General features: G+C 47.5%; 1 protein-coding gene across 3 annotated transcripts; it reads right to left on the minus strand.

The window, feature by feature from the left end:
• Positions 1 to 550: 550 nt before the first annotated feature.
• Positions 551 to 12,320, minus strand: LOC121864449 (soluble scavenger receptor cysteine-rich domain-containing protein SSC5D-like). Of its 3 annotated transcripts, XM_042363473.1 has the most exons (5): positions 12,077 to 12,320; positions 8,972 to 9,058; positions 4,668 to 4,778; positions 1,287 to 1,409; positions 551 to 838 (listed from the first exon to the last, which is right to left on the minus strand). In XM_042363473.1, the coding sequence occupies exons 1-5, from the start codon at positions 12,162 to 12,164 to the stop codon at positions 582 to 584; spliced, it is 666 nt and encodes a 221-aa protein (XP_042219407.1). In that variant the 5' UTR covers positions 12,165 to 12,320; the 3' UTR covers positions 551 to 581. The 3 variants fall into 3 exon arrangements, with proteins under 3 accessions (XP_042219407.1, XP_042219408.1, XP_042219409.1); XM_042363474.1 differs by lacking the exon at positions 8,972 to 9,058 and having other exon boundaries at positions 12,077 to 12,318; XM_042363475.1 differs by lacking the exon at positions 1,287 to 1,409 and having other exon boundaries at positions 553 to 838; positions 12,077 to 12,230.
• Between the last annotated feature and the right edge of the window lie 2,974 nt (positions 12,321 to 15,294).

Here is a 15,294-nt window from a genome sequence, read left to right on the forward strand (position 1 = left end):
TGAGCTGCTTGTTCTTGACCTCATCCAGCATAACTAACACCTCTTTATCTGACACATTAGGGCGTCTTTTGAGAGCTGGGCATTCCTTCGCTTCCCCAAGAGCCAGCTTGTGATTGGTCGGTATGTTTTGAAAGCGGAACTGTGATTGGAGCTACTGGCCCACTCGAAGACTTACTCTCCATGTTTCTCTACAACATCGCGAACTACTGTAGTTGTAAACAGTTTGTAAGTCACTACATTCTATAATATTGTATAAGGCGGTTACAGGGTCACCGACTTTGTGACTTACAGTACAGCAAAAGATGTTTCAAGTATCATGGGACTGTATCAACCACTTGGAAGAATTTACGCAATATACATACAGTACGGAGATTACAGCACCAAATAATACAGTAACTGAAGTTCCAAAGAGTACAAATATAAATAAATATATACGGCACAGAAAATCCGGGTCCAAAATGGTACAGAAAATCCTGGTCCAAAATGGTACAGAAAATCCGGGTCCAAAATGGTACAGAAAATCCGGGTCCAAAATCGTTCTGTAAAGAAAAACAAAAACACAAAGCTCCTCAGTTGAGTACTCACCCTTCTTGGACGGATGTGTGTTGGTCTGATGTGGGTGACGCAGTAGTCGCAGAGGTGGTGGCGGTAGTGGCAGAGTCAGCGGTCCCTGTAGCTCCTCCCTCACGACCTTCGGATTGGTGATAGGTGTTGGAACTGCTGGTGATGTTGGTGGAGGAGGGGTCGCCATCGGTGGAGAGGGCGTGGGCTTGTTCCTCTCCTCCCTCAAGTGTGGCCGCGTCTTCCTCTGTCTCGTCGAAAGCGTTAAGGGGCGAGTCTGAGGTGGTGGTGGGAGGGAGAGGAAGGAAGACATCACTTAGATTCATCAGCACAATAATCCTAAACCTTCACCTACCACCTAATTTATTCCTCCATGCACTTTAAACACTACACATATTATCTATACATCCAGTTTGGGTGTCCTAAAAGAAGCTATAATTTCAAAAGATAACTAAACAAAGTCATTGATATAAATTACTAATAAATCGTCAATATGATTGTATAAGATATTCTTCATATGACAAGAGAAATCACTAAAATATTAAAGGTAACTGTAATGTCTGTGTGGCCAGGTGCTGGCCAGGCCCTCGTGAGTGACGTAGTACTGTACTTACCATCACAGTCAACACGAGTAATGTTAGTACAGGCGGAGACGGAGAATATTTAGTACAGTGAAGGAGGGGAAGGCCTACCGTGACCCCAGCTACCACCAGGCAATAATATACCTTGTAGAGGGGTGGGCGTGGGCGTGGGCGTGTAGGGTGAGTGGGGCGGTGAGAGGGCGGAGCCTGGCTGCAGGTGGGCACAGTCGGGGCTTGAGAGGTCCAGGGGGTAGCCGGAGACCAGCACTGTTACAGGGGAGGGGAAGGGGGAGGGCCCGGGGCCAAGAGGCAACAACACAGTGTTAGAGAGTGAGCAGTGCCAAGCCTTAACACACACACTCACAGGTGCGCCTTTATCTAGCACCCAGCTGAGGGGCGGCGCCATCTACAGGTGGTAAAAAACAATGTTGGGTTCCTCTGTTAACAGCATCATTTGACATGTTCTGGCAGCATCGTCCACCCTACCCCCCAAAAATAGACCTTACCAATCTTTAACATCAAAACTACAAGATACTCGTATTATTATCCCCCGTGAGGAACATCAGATAGGCGCTACACACTGTACGAGGCCTTGTGTTCCATCACCTTGTAGGAGACGCCGCCCCTCAGCACCACCAAGCGTTAGTCTAGGTGCAGGACACAACACAACACTATGACCCTTAACCCCTTGTGTATGGAGGTCTGTCTGTACTGGATATAATCACCCTGTAGTGAAGGGGTTAACACCATTCCTTACCCCAGGTGCCCATCACGTAACACCCACACTCAGGTACCGGCCTTCTTAAACACACCTTATCATTACAGTGAAATCACATTTTGTCTCTCAGTAACACCAAGAATTAATGCTGAAATACGGTCTAGTATCTCGCTGAAACTACAAATATCTTGAATTTTCCAGGTGACTTAAATACTTGATTAAACACACACAGGTGGTGAAACGTCATCAGCAAGTAAAAAAAAAAAGTGTATTATTTAATTACTAATCTCAATACATGTAATACCTGATTAACACGACAATCAACAATACACCTGAAAAATTAATTAACTAAAATAATTAACCAAAAAAATATTAATAACTTTATCTCACGCAAAAATCCAATATAACCATTAATCAGCCCGAGCACCAAACTTATATAAAAAAATAAATAAATTCTCATGATAAGCATTTATTTTTGGGTCAATGAGTAACGCAGTATTTTTATAAAGTGTAAAATACAGAACTGAATCCGCACGTCACACAAACGACTCTGACCCCCCAAAAAACAGCTAACTCCTTTCAGTTTATTCCAGCACATCACACACACACACACAGAGTCTTAAGGAGTCTTAGATGCCGGGAAACACCAAGCAAAAGCCATTAGTTTAAAGAATCCTTAATCTAAAACAATATTATAAAGGAAACAAATACCTCAAGGGGAAACATGTGCTTCTATATTTACATCACAGGAGAAAAAAAGTGAGATTTACAATGGGTGAATGATACGTGGAGTGCCGCTGTTAATTATATTTTTTTTACAATAACTGTTTACAGGAGCAGTTAGAAGAACACAACACAAACGTAAATGTTCTCCCCATTTGTAAGTCGTAAGTAGAGAGTCCATTTGTAAATAAAGTCTTGAGTCTGTTTGTAAATAAAGTGTTGAATAAATTTGTCAAACCTGAGTATCGAGACTATGTGTAAATCTTGTATCGAGTCCCATTGTAAATCATCAGTATTGAGTCCATTTGTAAATTGTATGGAGTCCACCTGTAAATTGTAACTAGAGAGTCCATTTGTAAATCAACAGTTTCAAGTCCACATTTATTTGTTTATAATTATTATAAACAGTTGTGTGTTGTAGAGACTAAAACTAAACGGTGCTTAATGATTTTGTAAGCACACACACACACACACACACACACACACACACACACACACACACACACACACACACACACACACACACACACACACACACACACACACACACACACACACACTATCTTCAGGCAGAGTTCTCCAACAACACTCATTTACACCTGTCATTATTTTACCACAACTCTGTACACCTCATTAGCGATGCAGAGGCACAGGTGAGGAGGTTCCCCACACACCTGTTAGTACACATGTCTGTCTGCCACACACCTGTACAGTACACCACACAGTTTTGTATAAGGTGCTGGAGGCAAGACATACAGGTAACTAATGATGCAGCACTCACCTGGCAGTTGCTTACTTACCGAACACCTTACTTAACTACTTAAAACACTTAACTTACTGAAATACTTACCTACTACTTTACTCACTTACAAAACTATTTACCAACTTGTTTACTTACCAAATTACTTTATTGAATATGTATTTATCTTCCCTGGTGACTTATGGCACCTGTAGTGATGAACTTACCTGTTGACGTATATGGCAACAAACTAAAACTTTCTGCACCACGAAAACCGAATTTTATCAGCTCCGTCTAACAGCTCTAGACACTATTCACTAAATCCGCTTTAATCACACTCACTTACTTAACTCCTTATTAACTATGGGGTCTCTCTCTCTCTCTCTCTCTTTCAACCCAATAACAGCAGGTACATGTTTTTAGCTGCGGGGTGGGTACACAACATTTAAACTGGACGGCCAAGGTTGAAGCTGTCCAGAGAAGCTAATCTAAGTACAATGGGGAGAAGCTTTGTCAGGAGGAGGCGGTAATATGCCCTGAGTCACTCCTACACACACGGTTATACCTCATCGTCACTACCCACAATGAGTTCCCTTCCTTACCCACCTCTACAGTCTTAGCCCTCACCCACTCTTATTCCTATCCACACAACCATACCATAACCCAACCTAACCTAACTGAGACAATAACACACACATTGACTCTCCTGTAATGCCATCACACACCTTAGGAGCCTACCTGGTACAAACACGACAGGTAAACACGACAATTAACCTGTATTAATCTACACCTTTTATATTCCACCTCTTTTGCCAACGTCTAGGAAATGTTTACGCATCATTATTATGATTATTATTATTATTATTATTAAATCTATCATTATTATTATTATTATCTTGTTCGTGTTTCTTCCTTTGGAGTGACCAGGTACTACTGAGCCACCTGGGACTGATTAAACCATCCTTACCTGAGACCAACACTACTGGTGGAGCACTGAAGGTCAGATTATGAGAATCTCTACCATACCAACACTAGTCTGGCCATACTTACTGTACTCTGGTACCAAGATGTCAAGGGTAATGGTAGCTTATAATCAGAACTTGTGGCATCTTAGACTCTGGGCTGTAAGATATGATACTCTTTACGTGTTGGACTCTAGATTCTAAGACCCACTACTCTTATGTGTTGGACTCTATAACCTACAGTTCAGTACTTTTAAGGTGTTAGGACTCAAGAACCAAAGGTGTACAGTATTGCTCTTGACGTCTTGGACTCTAGGTAGGTACTAGGGCGTGGTACTCTGAGGTGTGTGTGTGTGTGTGTGACCAGGATGCAGGATACTCACGGGAGTCGCTGAAGGAGAAGGCCAGGGGGTCATCCTGGTGAAAGGAGGAGGTGAGGGAGCTGATCTGAGCCGCTAGTTGACTGAACTCGGCCGAGCGGACCATGGCATCTCCTGGTGTGGAGGCCCCGCCGGTGACCATGGTGATAGTAGTAGTGGCATGTACACACACACACACACACAGTGGTTGTTGAAGCGGTGGTGGTAATGGCACACACGCACAAACATTGGTTGTTGTTGTGGTGGTGGTGGTGGTGGTGGAGCATCAGCATGGAAGAAGTGAGCGTGGGAGAAAGAAAAAACACAAGGGAGTCCCAGTTAGTTGTGGTAGATGATGGTGGTGGTGGTGGTGAGAGGAGGGTGGGGGTAGTGAGGGAGGGAAACTACACAGGTACCTTGGAAATAGGAGCTGTTGTTATGGTAACTACTAACTATACTCTGAGGATGAGGGAGAAGAGGGGAGTCATCAACACACCATGATCACCAACACACTAAAGTAGTAAAAGCATTATAACACAACAGTCACCAGTGGAAGGGAACACTAAACAGTCACCTTCCATAAGCATCACCCAGAAGCAACAAAACAACACCACGAGGCAGTCAACAGAAGCACGTGTTGACAGTCACCAGGGTACACGTATTCTCAAAACTGAACTCAATCTTAACTCACCACTAACACCATAATCTACACGTCATTATTGTCGAGTGAGTTTTTGAGAATACGGAACACTGGGACCTCAAGCGTGCGTAAAGAGAAGGTATGTTGAGAAAGAGGCACAGTGAGAGTCGCTTCAACCTCAAACACCAATTTCTTAAGGAAGGAACCGGGTTATATAAAGAAATAATAATAACTAACGAAACCTAACCTAACCTAACCTAACCTAACCTAACCTAACCTAACCTTACCTAACCTAACCTAACCTTACCTAACCTAACCTAACCTAACCTAACCTTACCTAACCTTACCTAACCTAACCTAACCTAACCTAACCTAACCTAACCTAACCTAACCTAACCTAACCTAACCTAACCTAACCTAACCTTACCTTACCTTACCTAACCTAACCTAACCTAACCTAACCTAACCTAACCTTACCTAACCTTCTCACCTACCTAACCTAACCTAACCTAACCTAACCTAACCCAACCTAACCTAACCTAACCTAACCTTACCTAACCCAACCTAACCTAACCTAACCTTACCTAACCTTACCTAACCTAACCCAACCCAACCTAACCTTACCTAACCTAACCTAACCTAACCTAACCTAACCTAACCTAACCTAACCTAACCTTACCTAACCTAACCTAACCTAACCCAACCTAACCTAACCCAACCTAACCTTACCTTACCTTACCTTACCTTACCTTACCAAACCTAACCTAACCTAACCTAACCTAACCTAACCTAACCTAACCTAACCTAACCTAGCCTAGCCTAGCCTAACCTTACCTAACCTAACCTAACCTAACCTAACCTAGATTAACCAAAGCTCAGAAGTTTAGCGAGTGACTTACATATCTGACCTATTGTGGATGCTACCATGTCGACGCACACACACACGCACACGCACGCACGCACGCACGCACACACACACACACACACACACACACACACACACACACACACACACACACACACACACACACACACACACACACACTAAATCTAGTTGAACACGATACTAAAATTAATAATGCCTTATCAAACCTCAACAACCAGCTAACTCATACAACTTAATTACCTTATTAACCAAATTAACAAAACCAAATAACCTCCCTAACAAAACTAATTAATGAAACCTACAGTAATTAGACGACTACAGATCAGTATTACTTCCAACAAAGACAGTAACCTAACCTAACCAAGCTTAACCCAACCCCACCCACCCCAACCCAACCTAACCCAACCCAACCTAACCCAACCCAACCCAGCTCAACCTAACCCAACCCAACCCAGCTCAACCTAACCCAACCCAACCCAGCTCAACCTAACCCAACCCAACCTAGATCAACCTAACCCAACCCAACTCAGCTCAACCTAACCCAACCCAACCCAGCTCAACCAACCCAACCCAACCCAGCTCAACCTAACCCAACTCAGCTCAACCTAACCCAACCCCACCCACCCCAACCCAACCCAGCTCAACCTAACCCAACCCAACCCAGCTCAACCTAACCCAACCCAGCTCAACCTAACCCAACCCCACCCACCCCAACCTAACACAACACCAACCTAACCCAACACAACCTAACCCAACACCAACCTAACCCAACCCCACCCCAACTCAGCTCAACCTAACCCAACCCCACCCACCCCAACTCCCAACCAACCCCACCCACCCCAACCTCCCAACCCCACCCACCCCAACCTAACCCAACACCAACCTAACCCAACCTAACCCAACACCAACCTAACCCAACCCCACCCACCCCAACCTAACCCAACACCAACCTAACCCAACCTAACCCAACACCAACCTAACCCAACCCCACCAACCCCAACCCAGCTCAACCTAACCCAACCCCACCCACCCCAACCCTAACCCAACACCAACCTAACCCACCCCAACCCACCTAACCTAACCCAACCCCACCCACCTGCCCACCCACCCCAACCCACCCCACCCAACCCCAACCTAACCTTAACCCAACCCACCCCAACCTAACCCACCCCAACCCAGCCCAACCTAACCCAACCCAACTCAGCTAACCTAACCCAACCCTACCCACCCCAACCTAACCCAACCCAGCTCAGCTCAGCCCAACCCACCTAACCAACCTAACCCAACCTAACCCACCAACCTAACCCAACCTAACCCAACCCTAACCTAACCGCCCCACCCACCCCAACCTAACCCAACCCAACCCACCCCATAACCTACTCCCCAACAGCCCAACCCAACTCAGCTCAACCTTACCCACCCCACCCCAAACTAACCCAACCTAACCTCAGCTCAACTCTACCACCCCACCCAACCCACCCCAACCCAACCCAACCTAACCCAACCCCACCCCACATTCTGACATGACACAAGAACTCACCTACAACCATTTTAAACCTTTTGTTTTAATTTCTAGTCGCCGCTTTTATGTAGGGTTTAACACGCCCTCTACGCCAATGACGCAGGAGCAATTTCAGGTGAGAATGGGGTGGTGAGCTAAAATGGGTGACTCCGGATGTGTAAATACTTGCTGCTGAAAAGAGAGAGAGAGAGAGAGAGAGAAAACAAATAAGCAGAAAGAGCAGCCACACACAATACAAAGTCAACACACCACATAACCCAAACACCCCCACACACACAACCCAAACACCCCCACACACACACCACATACTTACCACTCTACCCTACACTAAACATGACAGCCTCGTGTGTATATATATATATATATATATATATATATATATATATATATATATATATATATATATATATATATATATATATAACACAGAACACAACACACCATCACAGTAGTTGGGTCCTAAAAAAACACTAAAGAAAAACAGTAAAAACACACTTGAGTATCACAAACGTATTTAATGTTATGGTAAGTTAGGTAACTATCTTCTTTTCTAAAATATCTAGTGAGAGGGGAAAGTCAAGGTTTATACCAGAGTGTAATATAAGCCAAAGACAAGATCTCAAGTACTATATATACAGCATATAAAAGCCAGATAGCGAACCACAGTACTTAAAAAAAAGCCCCCAAAAGCGAGTGAGTGAGTTCTAGTGGGGTGCGTGGTGGTGGTGCGGCGTGGTGGTGGTGGGTGGTGGTGGTGGTGGTGCGGGATGGTGGTGGTGGTGCGGGATGGTGGGTGGTGCGTGGTGGTGGGTGGTGGTGCGGGAGTGGTGCGGGATGGTTACAAGCGAATAAAACAAACGTGTTGTACAAAATAAAAAATGTGAAACTAATGTAGAAAAACAAACAAAACAAACACACACACACACACACACACACACACACACACACACACACACACAACATACATTGGAAGTATCGAGTCCCGTGAGGTTAAAACAAAATGTAAACAGAAAGAAAAACCAAAAAAACCAAACCAGTCCAGCTACCAAGACGAAACAGCATTAGTGGAAGACAAAAAATCAATAAAATAAAAATCATAAATAAATTTGCTGGAAAGTTGTGGTAGCGAGGTTACGAGGAATAGGTGTAGGAGGAAGAGGGTGTTGAGGTGGAGAAAGTGGCGAGTGTGACCGAACGAGCGAGTGGGCGGACGGGCGGCGGGGAGGCTACGGGCGGGTGGGCGGATACGAGCGTGGCATGGGAGCGCCTTGGGTTGATACCTGGGGAGCCTGGAGAGGTGAGTGTGGAGGAGCGTCCTTTGCGGCGAAGAGTAGACACACGGCTGGCTGGTTCACTGTAGCAGCGACCTGTTGGGAGGAATGGTAGGGAGGGGGCGATGGAGGTGGTTGTTCACGGGCGAGGGGCGGGCGGGGCAAACAGAATCCACCACGCCAACACAACACCGCCGCCGCCAACACCAGGCATAGGTGAACGGGCGGATGGACGGAATGAGAGAGAGAGAGAGAGAGAGAGAGAGAGAGAGAGAGCCAATGCCACATACCACCAAGTCAGTGTTCCAGAGCACACCCATAACCACGCGCAGAGCCAGGTGGGCGGGTGGGTGGGAAAAAGGTGGGCGGGGGACAGGAAAGAAATAACGAAAATATGATAAAAAATTCACCAGAGATATATATATATAGGGTCATCACCAACAAAGGTCATGTCAGTTCACACCGACATGACAAAGTCATAACCACAAGAGAGAAAGAGAGAGAGAGAGTAACAATTAGGACACATTTGGAAAACTTCGATAATAATCGGCCTTGACGTCAGACTTTACAGGTCCCCACAGCTACCTACACAACGGTAACACACACACACACACACACACACACACACACACACACACACACACACACACCATCTATGCACAACAACTACCATTATCACTATTTTTTTCTCAACATTTTTAAGATACTGTATTTCATATTTTTCAGCCAGTACAAAAACCCCCACACAAGACCCGGCAGGAGGTTCAGTAATGGCGAACATAACCCAAGTGTAAATGTGTTGGAGTGACGCCATTTGAGCCCACCAACGACCATAGTCACCAGGTATGGGGGTCGTGGCCGCCCTCTGCTAATACCATTTACAAATTTGCCGGTTATTAATATCTTCATCGTGACTGTGTGGGGCTGGTGGGGGGTGGGGGTGTGGGGGGTGGGGTGTGGGGTGGGGGGGTGGAGGGGTGGGGGGTGGAGGGGTGGGAGAGGAGGTGGGGTGGTGGAGGGGTGGAGAGGTGGGGGTGGTGGAGGGGTGGGAGAGGTGGGGGGTGGTGGAGGGGTGGGAGAGGTGGGGGGTGGTGGGGGGTGAGGTGGGGGAGGTGGAGGGCTGGGAGAGGGTGGTGGAGGGTGGAGAGGGAGGGGTGGGGAGAGGTGGGGTGGGAGAGGTGGGGGTGGGAGAGGTGGGGTGAGAGGTGGGGGTGGGAGAGGTGGGGGGTGGTGGGGGGTGGGGAGAGGTGGGGGGTGGTGGAGGGGTGGGAGAGGTGGGGGTGGTGGGGGGTGGGAGAGGTGGGGGGATGGGGGTGGTGGGGGTGGGAGAGGTGGGGTGGGAGAGGTGGGGGTGGTGGGGGTGGGAGAGGTGGGGGTGGGGGTGGGAGAGGGGTGGTGGAGGGGTGGGAGAGGTGGGGGGGTGGAGGGGTGGGAGAGGTGGGGGGTGGTGTGGGGATGGGGTGGTGTGGGGTGGGAGATGTGGGGTGGTGGAGGGTGGGAGAGGTAGGGTGGGAGAGGTGGGGGTGGTGGAGGGTGGGAGAGGTGGGGTGGTGGAGGGGTGGGAGAGGTGGGGGGTGGTGGGATGGGGTGGTGGGGGTGAGAGGTGGGGGTGGTGGAGGGGTGGGAGGTGGGGGTGGTGGGGGATGGGGGTGGTGGGGGGTGGTGGAGGGGTGGGAGAGGGGGTGGTGGGATGGGGTGGTGTGGGGATGGGGGTGGTGGGTGGAGAGGTGGGGGTGGTGGGAGGGTGGAGAGGTGGGGGTGGTGGAGGGGTGGAAGAGGTGGGGTGGTGTGGGATGGGTGGTGTGGGGGGTGGGAGAGGTGGGGGTGGTGGGGGGGGTGGGAGGAGGTGGGGGTGGGAGAGGTGGGGGTGGTGGAGGGTGGGAGTGTGGGGTGGTGGAGGGGTGGGAGAGGTGGGGGTGGTGGAGGGTGGGAGTGGTGGAGGGGTGGGAGAGGTAGGGGTGGTGGAGGGCTGGGAGAGGTGGGGTGGTGTGGGATGGGGGTGGTGGTGTGGGGGTGGGGAGAGGTGGGGGTGGTGGAGGGAGGGGTGGGAGAGGTGGGGTGGTGTGGGGATGGGGGTGGTGTGTGGGGGGTGGAGAGGTGGGGGTGGTGGTGTGGGGGTGGGATAGGTGGTGGTGTGGGGGGTGAAAGGCTGTGTGATGGTGTGGGTGGGTGGTGGAGGTGGGTGACTGTGGGGGAGGGAGGCGGAAACAGCCAGCTAGCTATATGTATACAACACTAATATACCACACTTACAATTACATACATACATACATACATACATACATACATACATACATATACATGCATAAGAAATGTTAATGAACGTATTTATCCCCACAACAAAGACACACACAGCCGATATCGGTACACACACTTATATACAGTATATACACACACAGAAACACATAAACGCACACACACAAACACAATACTGTATTACCAACACTGAAACCTATACCCACAACAAGAATGTACATAACAATACACATTAAAATATATACACACACATACACACCCACCCCAACAACACCTCCTACCCACACGAAACACACACACACACACAATACACATCAATATACACAACCCACATCACAGAAAATTAACATATCAAACACGGCTTCAAGATCCCATGTGAACAAATATATATATATATATGTATATTACTCTGAATAGCAGTACAAAAGGCCTATCCAGACTCACGGCAAGGTTATGCTTTACTGTCTTATTATTATCATGAACTCTGTCAAGAATAGTTGATCATTTGCTTATTGTTGAAGCTAAATGTGGAGTCAGAGAGATAATAAAGGAATTAATGACGGGGATAAAATTTGCGGATAATTTAAACCCCCATTAAATTTGTGAGTCTTTAATATTCAGGAAATTTCTTCGGGAATAATAATAATAATAATAATAATAATAATAATAATAATAATAATGGGTATAGAACACCACCATTAAGAAGACTACTACTACACGTACCACTATTATTATTATTATTATCAATCAGATTTTTCCTGAATTTACTTTGAAACACTAAACAACTAGCAACAACCCCCACACCCTCCCCACCATCATGACGTCACAGTCAACAACATGGCTGCCACAGGACCTCACCTTCGTTGTCGTCCTCGTCGTCGAAGTCCTCCAGAGGGGCGATGTCGTTGGGAGTGTTCATAGACATCAGCGACGCCATACTCTGCATATCTTCATCTCTGTTGGCAACACACAAGGGATGTCAATGCTCGTGAATGGTGATGTCAGGTCGTTGTGTTCACTCATACATTTTACTCATCCTGAGAGTAGAGTACAGGTGAGTGTTTACAGTGATGGCAGGACAGGTATCATGAGTCCCCTTTTCGACAGGTACTTACTGAGATTCCTACCTATACCTGGTGCCACCACAACCCTGTATCCTCTCCCTCCTCCTTCAACTCCTCTTCCTCTTCCCCCTCTCCCCCCTGCTCTGCCTCTCTCCCCTGAAGGTGCACACACAAAGGTCCTCCTCCCCCCTCCCTGCCTGCCTGCCTGCCTACAACCTTCATCCAACTTGCAGCTCTACTCAGGACCAAGCAGACATCCTTCTCTCCCTCCCTCCCTTCTTCCCTCCCTCCGTCCCTACCTCCCTCCGTACCTCCCCCCCTTCTTCCATCCCTTCCTCCCTTCCCACTCAGCCCACACACATCATGCCTTGCAAATAACATAATAGCTGGATCACGGAGGTCGGGCAAGACATTTCACCCACCGTACTACCACCATCACCTTCACCACCACTACTACTACTACTACTACCACCACAACTACTTGGTCTGAAATCCGTCGTTCCGATTACTGCACCCAGGTGTCTTTGGCCATCCTTTGTTATTTTGACCTCACTTCCACCGAACACCTCCATTGCCCGTTCATAATGTTCTGGTTTCACAATTAGGAAGGACTTGCTGGCGTTTGGGTGGTACCCTATTTGTGATCTCGTGATGTTACTAGGTCCCACCACTTTGATGTCCCCTACTTTTCCTGCTCCTGTAAGGTCGTCAGCATGCGCCACTTGCTTGAACTCGGTTGCTACTACTAGTACTTTTTTTTTTTTTTTTTTGGTTTACTTAATATTAAATATCCTAATACATAAGTACCTATCCTATCTGTGTTGAATTAGTTGAGCTGCAGATCAATGTGGCATTCAGTGACTGTAGCCTCATAGTCAATATTAGCTGCAGTTGTCGGCATTGGGGCAGAAGTCTCTTTCCCTGAGGTAGAGCAAAGCTGACCGAAGGAGAGAGAAAGACAGTCGACATCTCATCCAGGCTGTAACATAACTTCTGGGCTGCTGCTTGTTCGGAGATCACCTCCGCGAGTCTGGCGAGAAACCTTGCACTTGGTCCCATCCCACCAGAGGTTGTGAACACTAGAAGAGTGAAGCTGCCTTGACCAACGTTTTGAATTTCCCCCATATGCCCTTATCTTGTCGTTCTCGTTCCTGCGTGTGCAGCATCGAGAGCTAGGTTATGGAGACATGCATATGGATAAAAAATCCTTATGTCGAAGAAAGCTCGTTGTCCCCGCCCAGAATCCTCGAGCATTGACGTCAAAACGGGCATCGTTAGATGGGTTTGAAGTCCTATGTTGAAGATCTCACCATCCAAAGGAAGGGTCGGTTCTACCATGACATCCCAGCAGATTTCTTCAATATATTTGCTGTGAGGTCCCTTACTTCGTCATGCCCCATGCATATGAAGCCCCTTTCTACACACCATGGCGTGATCGACATCATAGGAAGAGCCACACACGCATTGGGAGGGCAAACTCTACTGGCCGACCGCATTCTTAGAGCAGGGGTCACAAACCACGTCTGCCAGGGCCGGATCCCAAGTCCTTCCCCGCTCGTGGTGAGCTCAAAACTACGCCTGACGTTACCAGAGCTTTTCGTTCTGCTTGCAAGTATTGAACAGAATGTAATGAGACAAAACTCACAAGAAGAGAATTACATACATAAGTAGGAAGTATAGAGAGTAGGAATGTAAAGGTAGGAAACTTGGTAGCGTGGCCTGATGTTATTTGCACAGCCACTACGCTTATCTTATCTCGTATGTCAATACACATATATCACTTCTTAAAGGGACAACTTGTTAAACACTCCTTGATACAACTATTTATTACTTCACTCAATGACATGGACACATTAATATCACTATTATATCGGGGTACTAACACATTATGCTTTACGTTACTTGACACTGACTCTGACACACCTGAATGAATACACTTCCCACAGTAGGTAACTCACCCTAGGACGTTCTTGACAAGACTCACGTGTACCCTGACGTAGGCCCAGTGAGTGCTGGCTGGGCTGCTCTCATGAGAGGCTTGCTTAGTTGGGGTCTGGTCGGGAAGTCCCTTCCTGACCTGGGGAGAGGGGAGCTTGACTCGAGAAGTGAACCGAGTGACGACCCGAACGGGAGAGAGATGACAGCAACCAGAATGAGAATCGTAATGGAATCCCTGATGGAATCTCGAATGCCGAATATGGAATGCCCGTGGACGGACTGTAGGGCCTTTTATAGGGGTCGGCCCAGCCGGTTTTGACCCTAAACAATTAACACTAAACTAGTTTGATCTGGATAATTGTGTGCAGGTGTGGTCCTGGCCAGGTGTCTTGGCTAGGTGCGGTTGTAGGTCACCGCTCACGTCATTAGCGGGCCAGGTCAAGTCCCTAGGTCGACCTGTGTCAACCTGAATGCGGTGGTACCACGAGGTCTGTGGTGTACTTGCTGTTATATGTGACATAATTCTGGGCGCTGTAAGGTTTGGTCTGACAATCACTCATTACAAGAATGATTATGCGGCCTGCGCCGTCATTCTTTCAGGTATCCGGCCCACTGTGAAAAAGTTTGGTGACCCTGCCTTAGAGCAATGGCATCTGTAAATTCTTGTTTATTAGACTGAAACCATTTGCCCTTATCGGTAACGTAGTTAACCAGTTCGAGGTGCCCACCCCTACGCTTATAGCTACTTTTTTTCAAAATTTCTTGGTACCTGCAGCAACAGTTGCTGCAGCTTATCATTTTGGCAGAGCTGTCGTTCTGTCCTAATGGACCTATGAATCTTGTTTACTTCACTGGTATCCACCTCCCTGTTGCGTTCTGGGCTATTATGTGGTCCGTGGAGGGCTGCCGTGATCTTAAGTGAATTTTGATGTTCAGTGGCTGCAAACCCTCTGATTGATTAGTTTCCCTCCCAGTCTTGATGGAAATGCAAGGAGTGATCTTTCTGCTGGGGTTAAGGTAGGGTGTCTCAATTAATTCCAGATCAGGTAGTTCCAGCGATGCTTGACTCCATGG

This window comes from Homarus americanus, unplaced genomic scaffold (assembly GCF_018991925.1).
Source record: "Homarus americanus isolate GMGI-L3 unplaced genomic scaffold, GMGI_Hamer_2.0 scaffold30870, whole genome shotgun sequence".
NCBI classification, from domain to species: Eukaryota; Metazoa; Arthropoda; class Malacostraca; order Decapoda; family Nephropidae; genus Homarus; species Homarus americanus.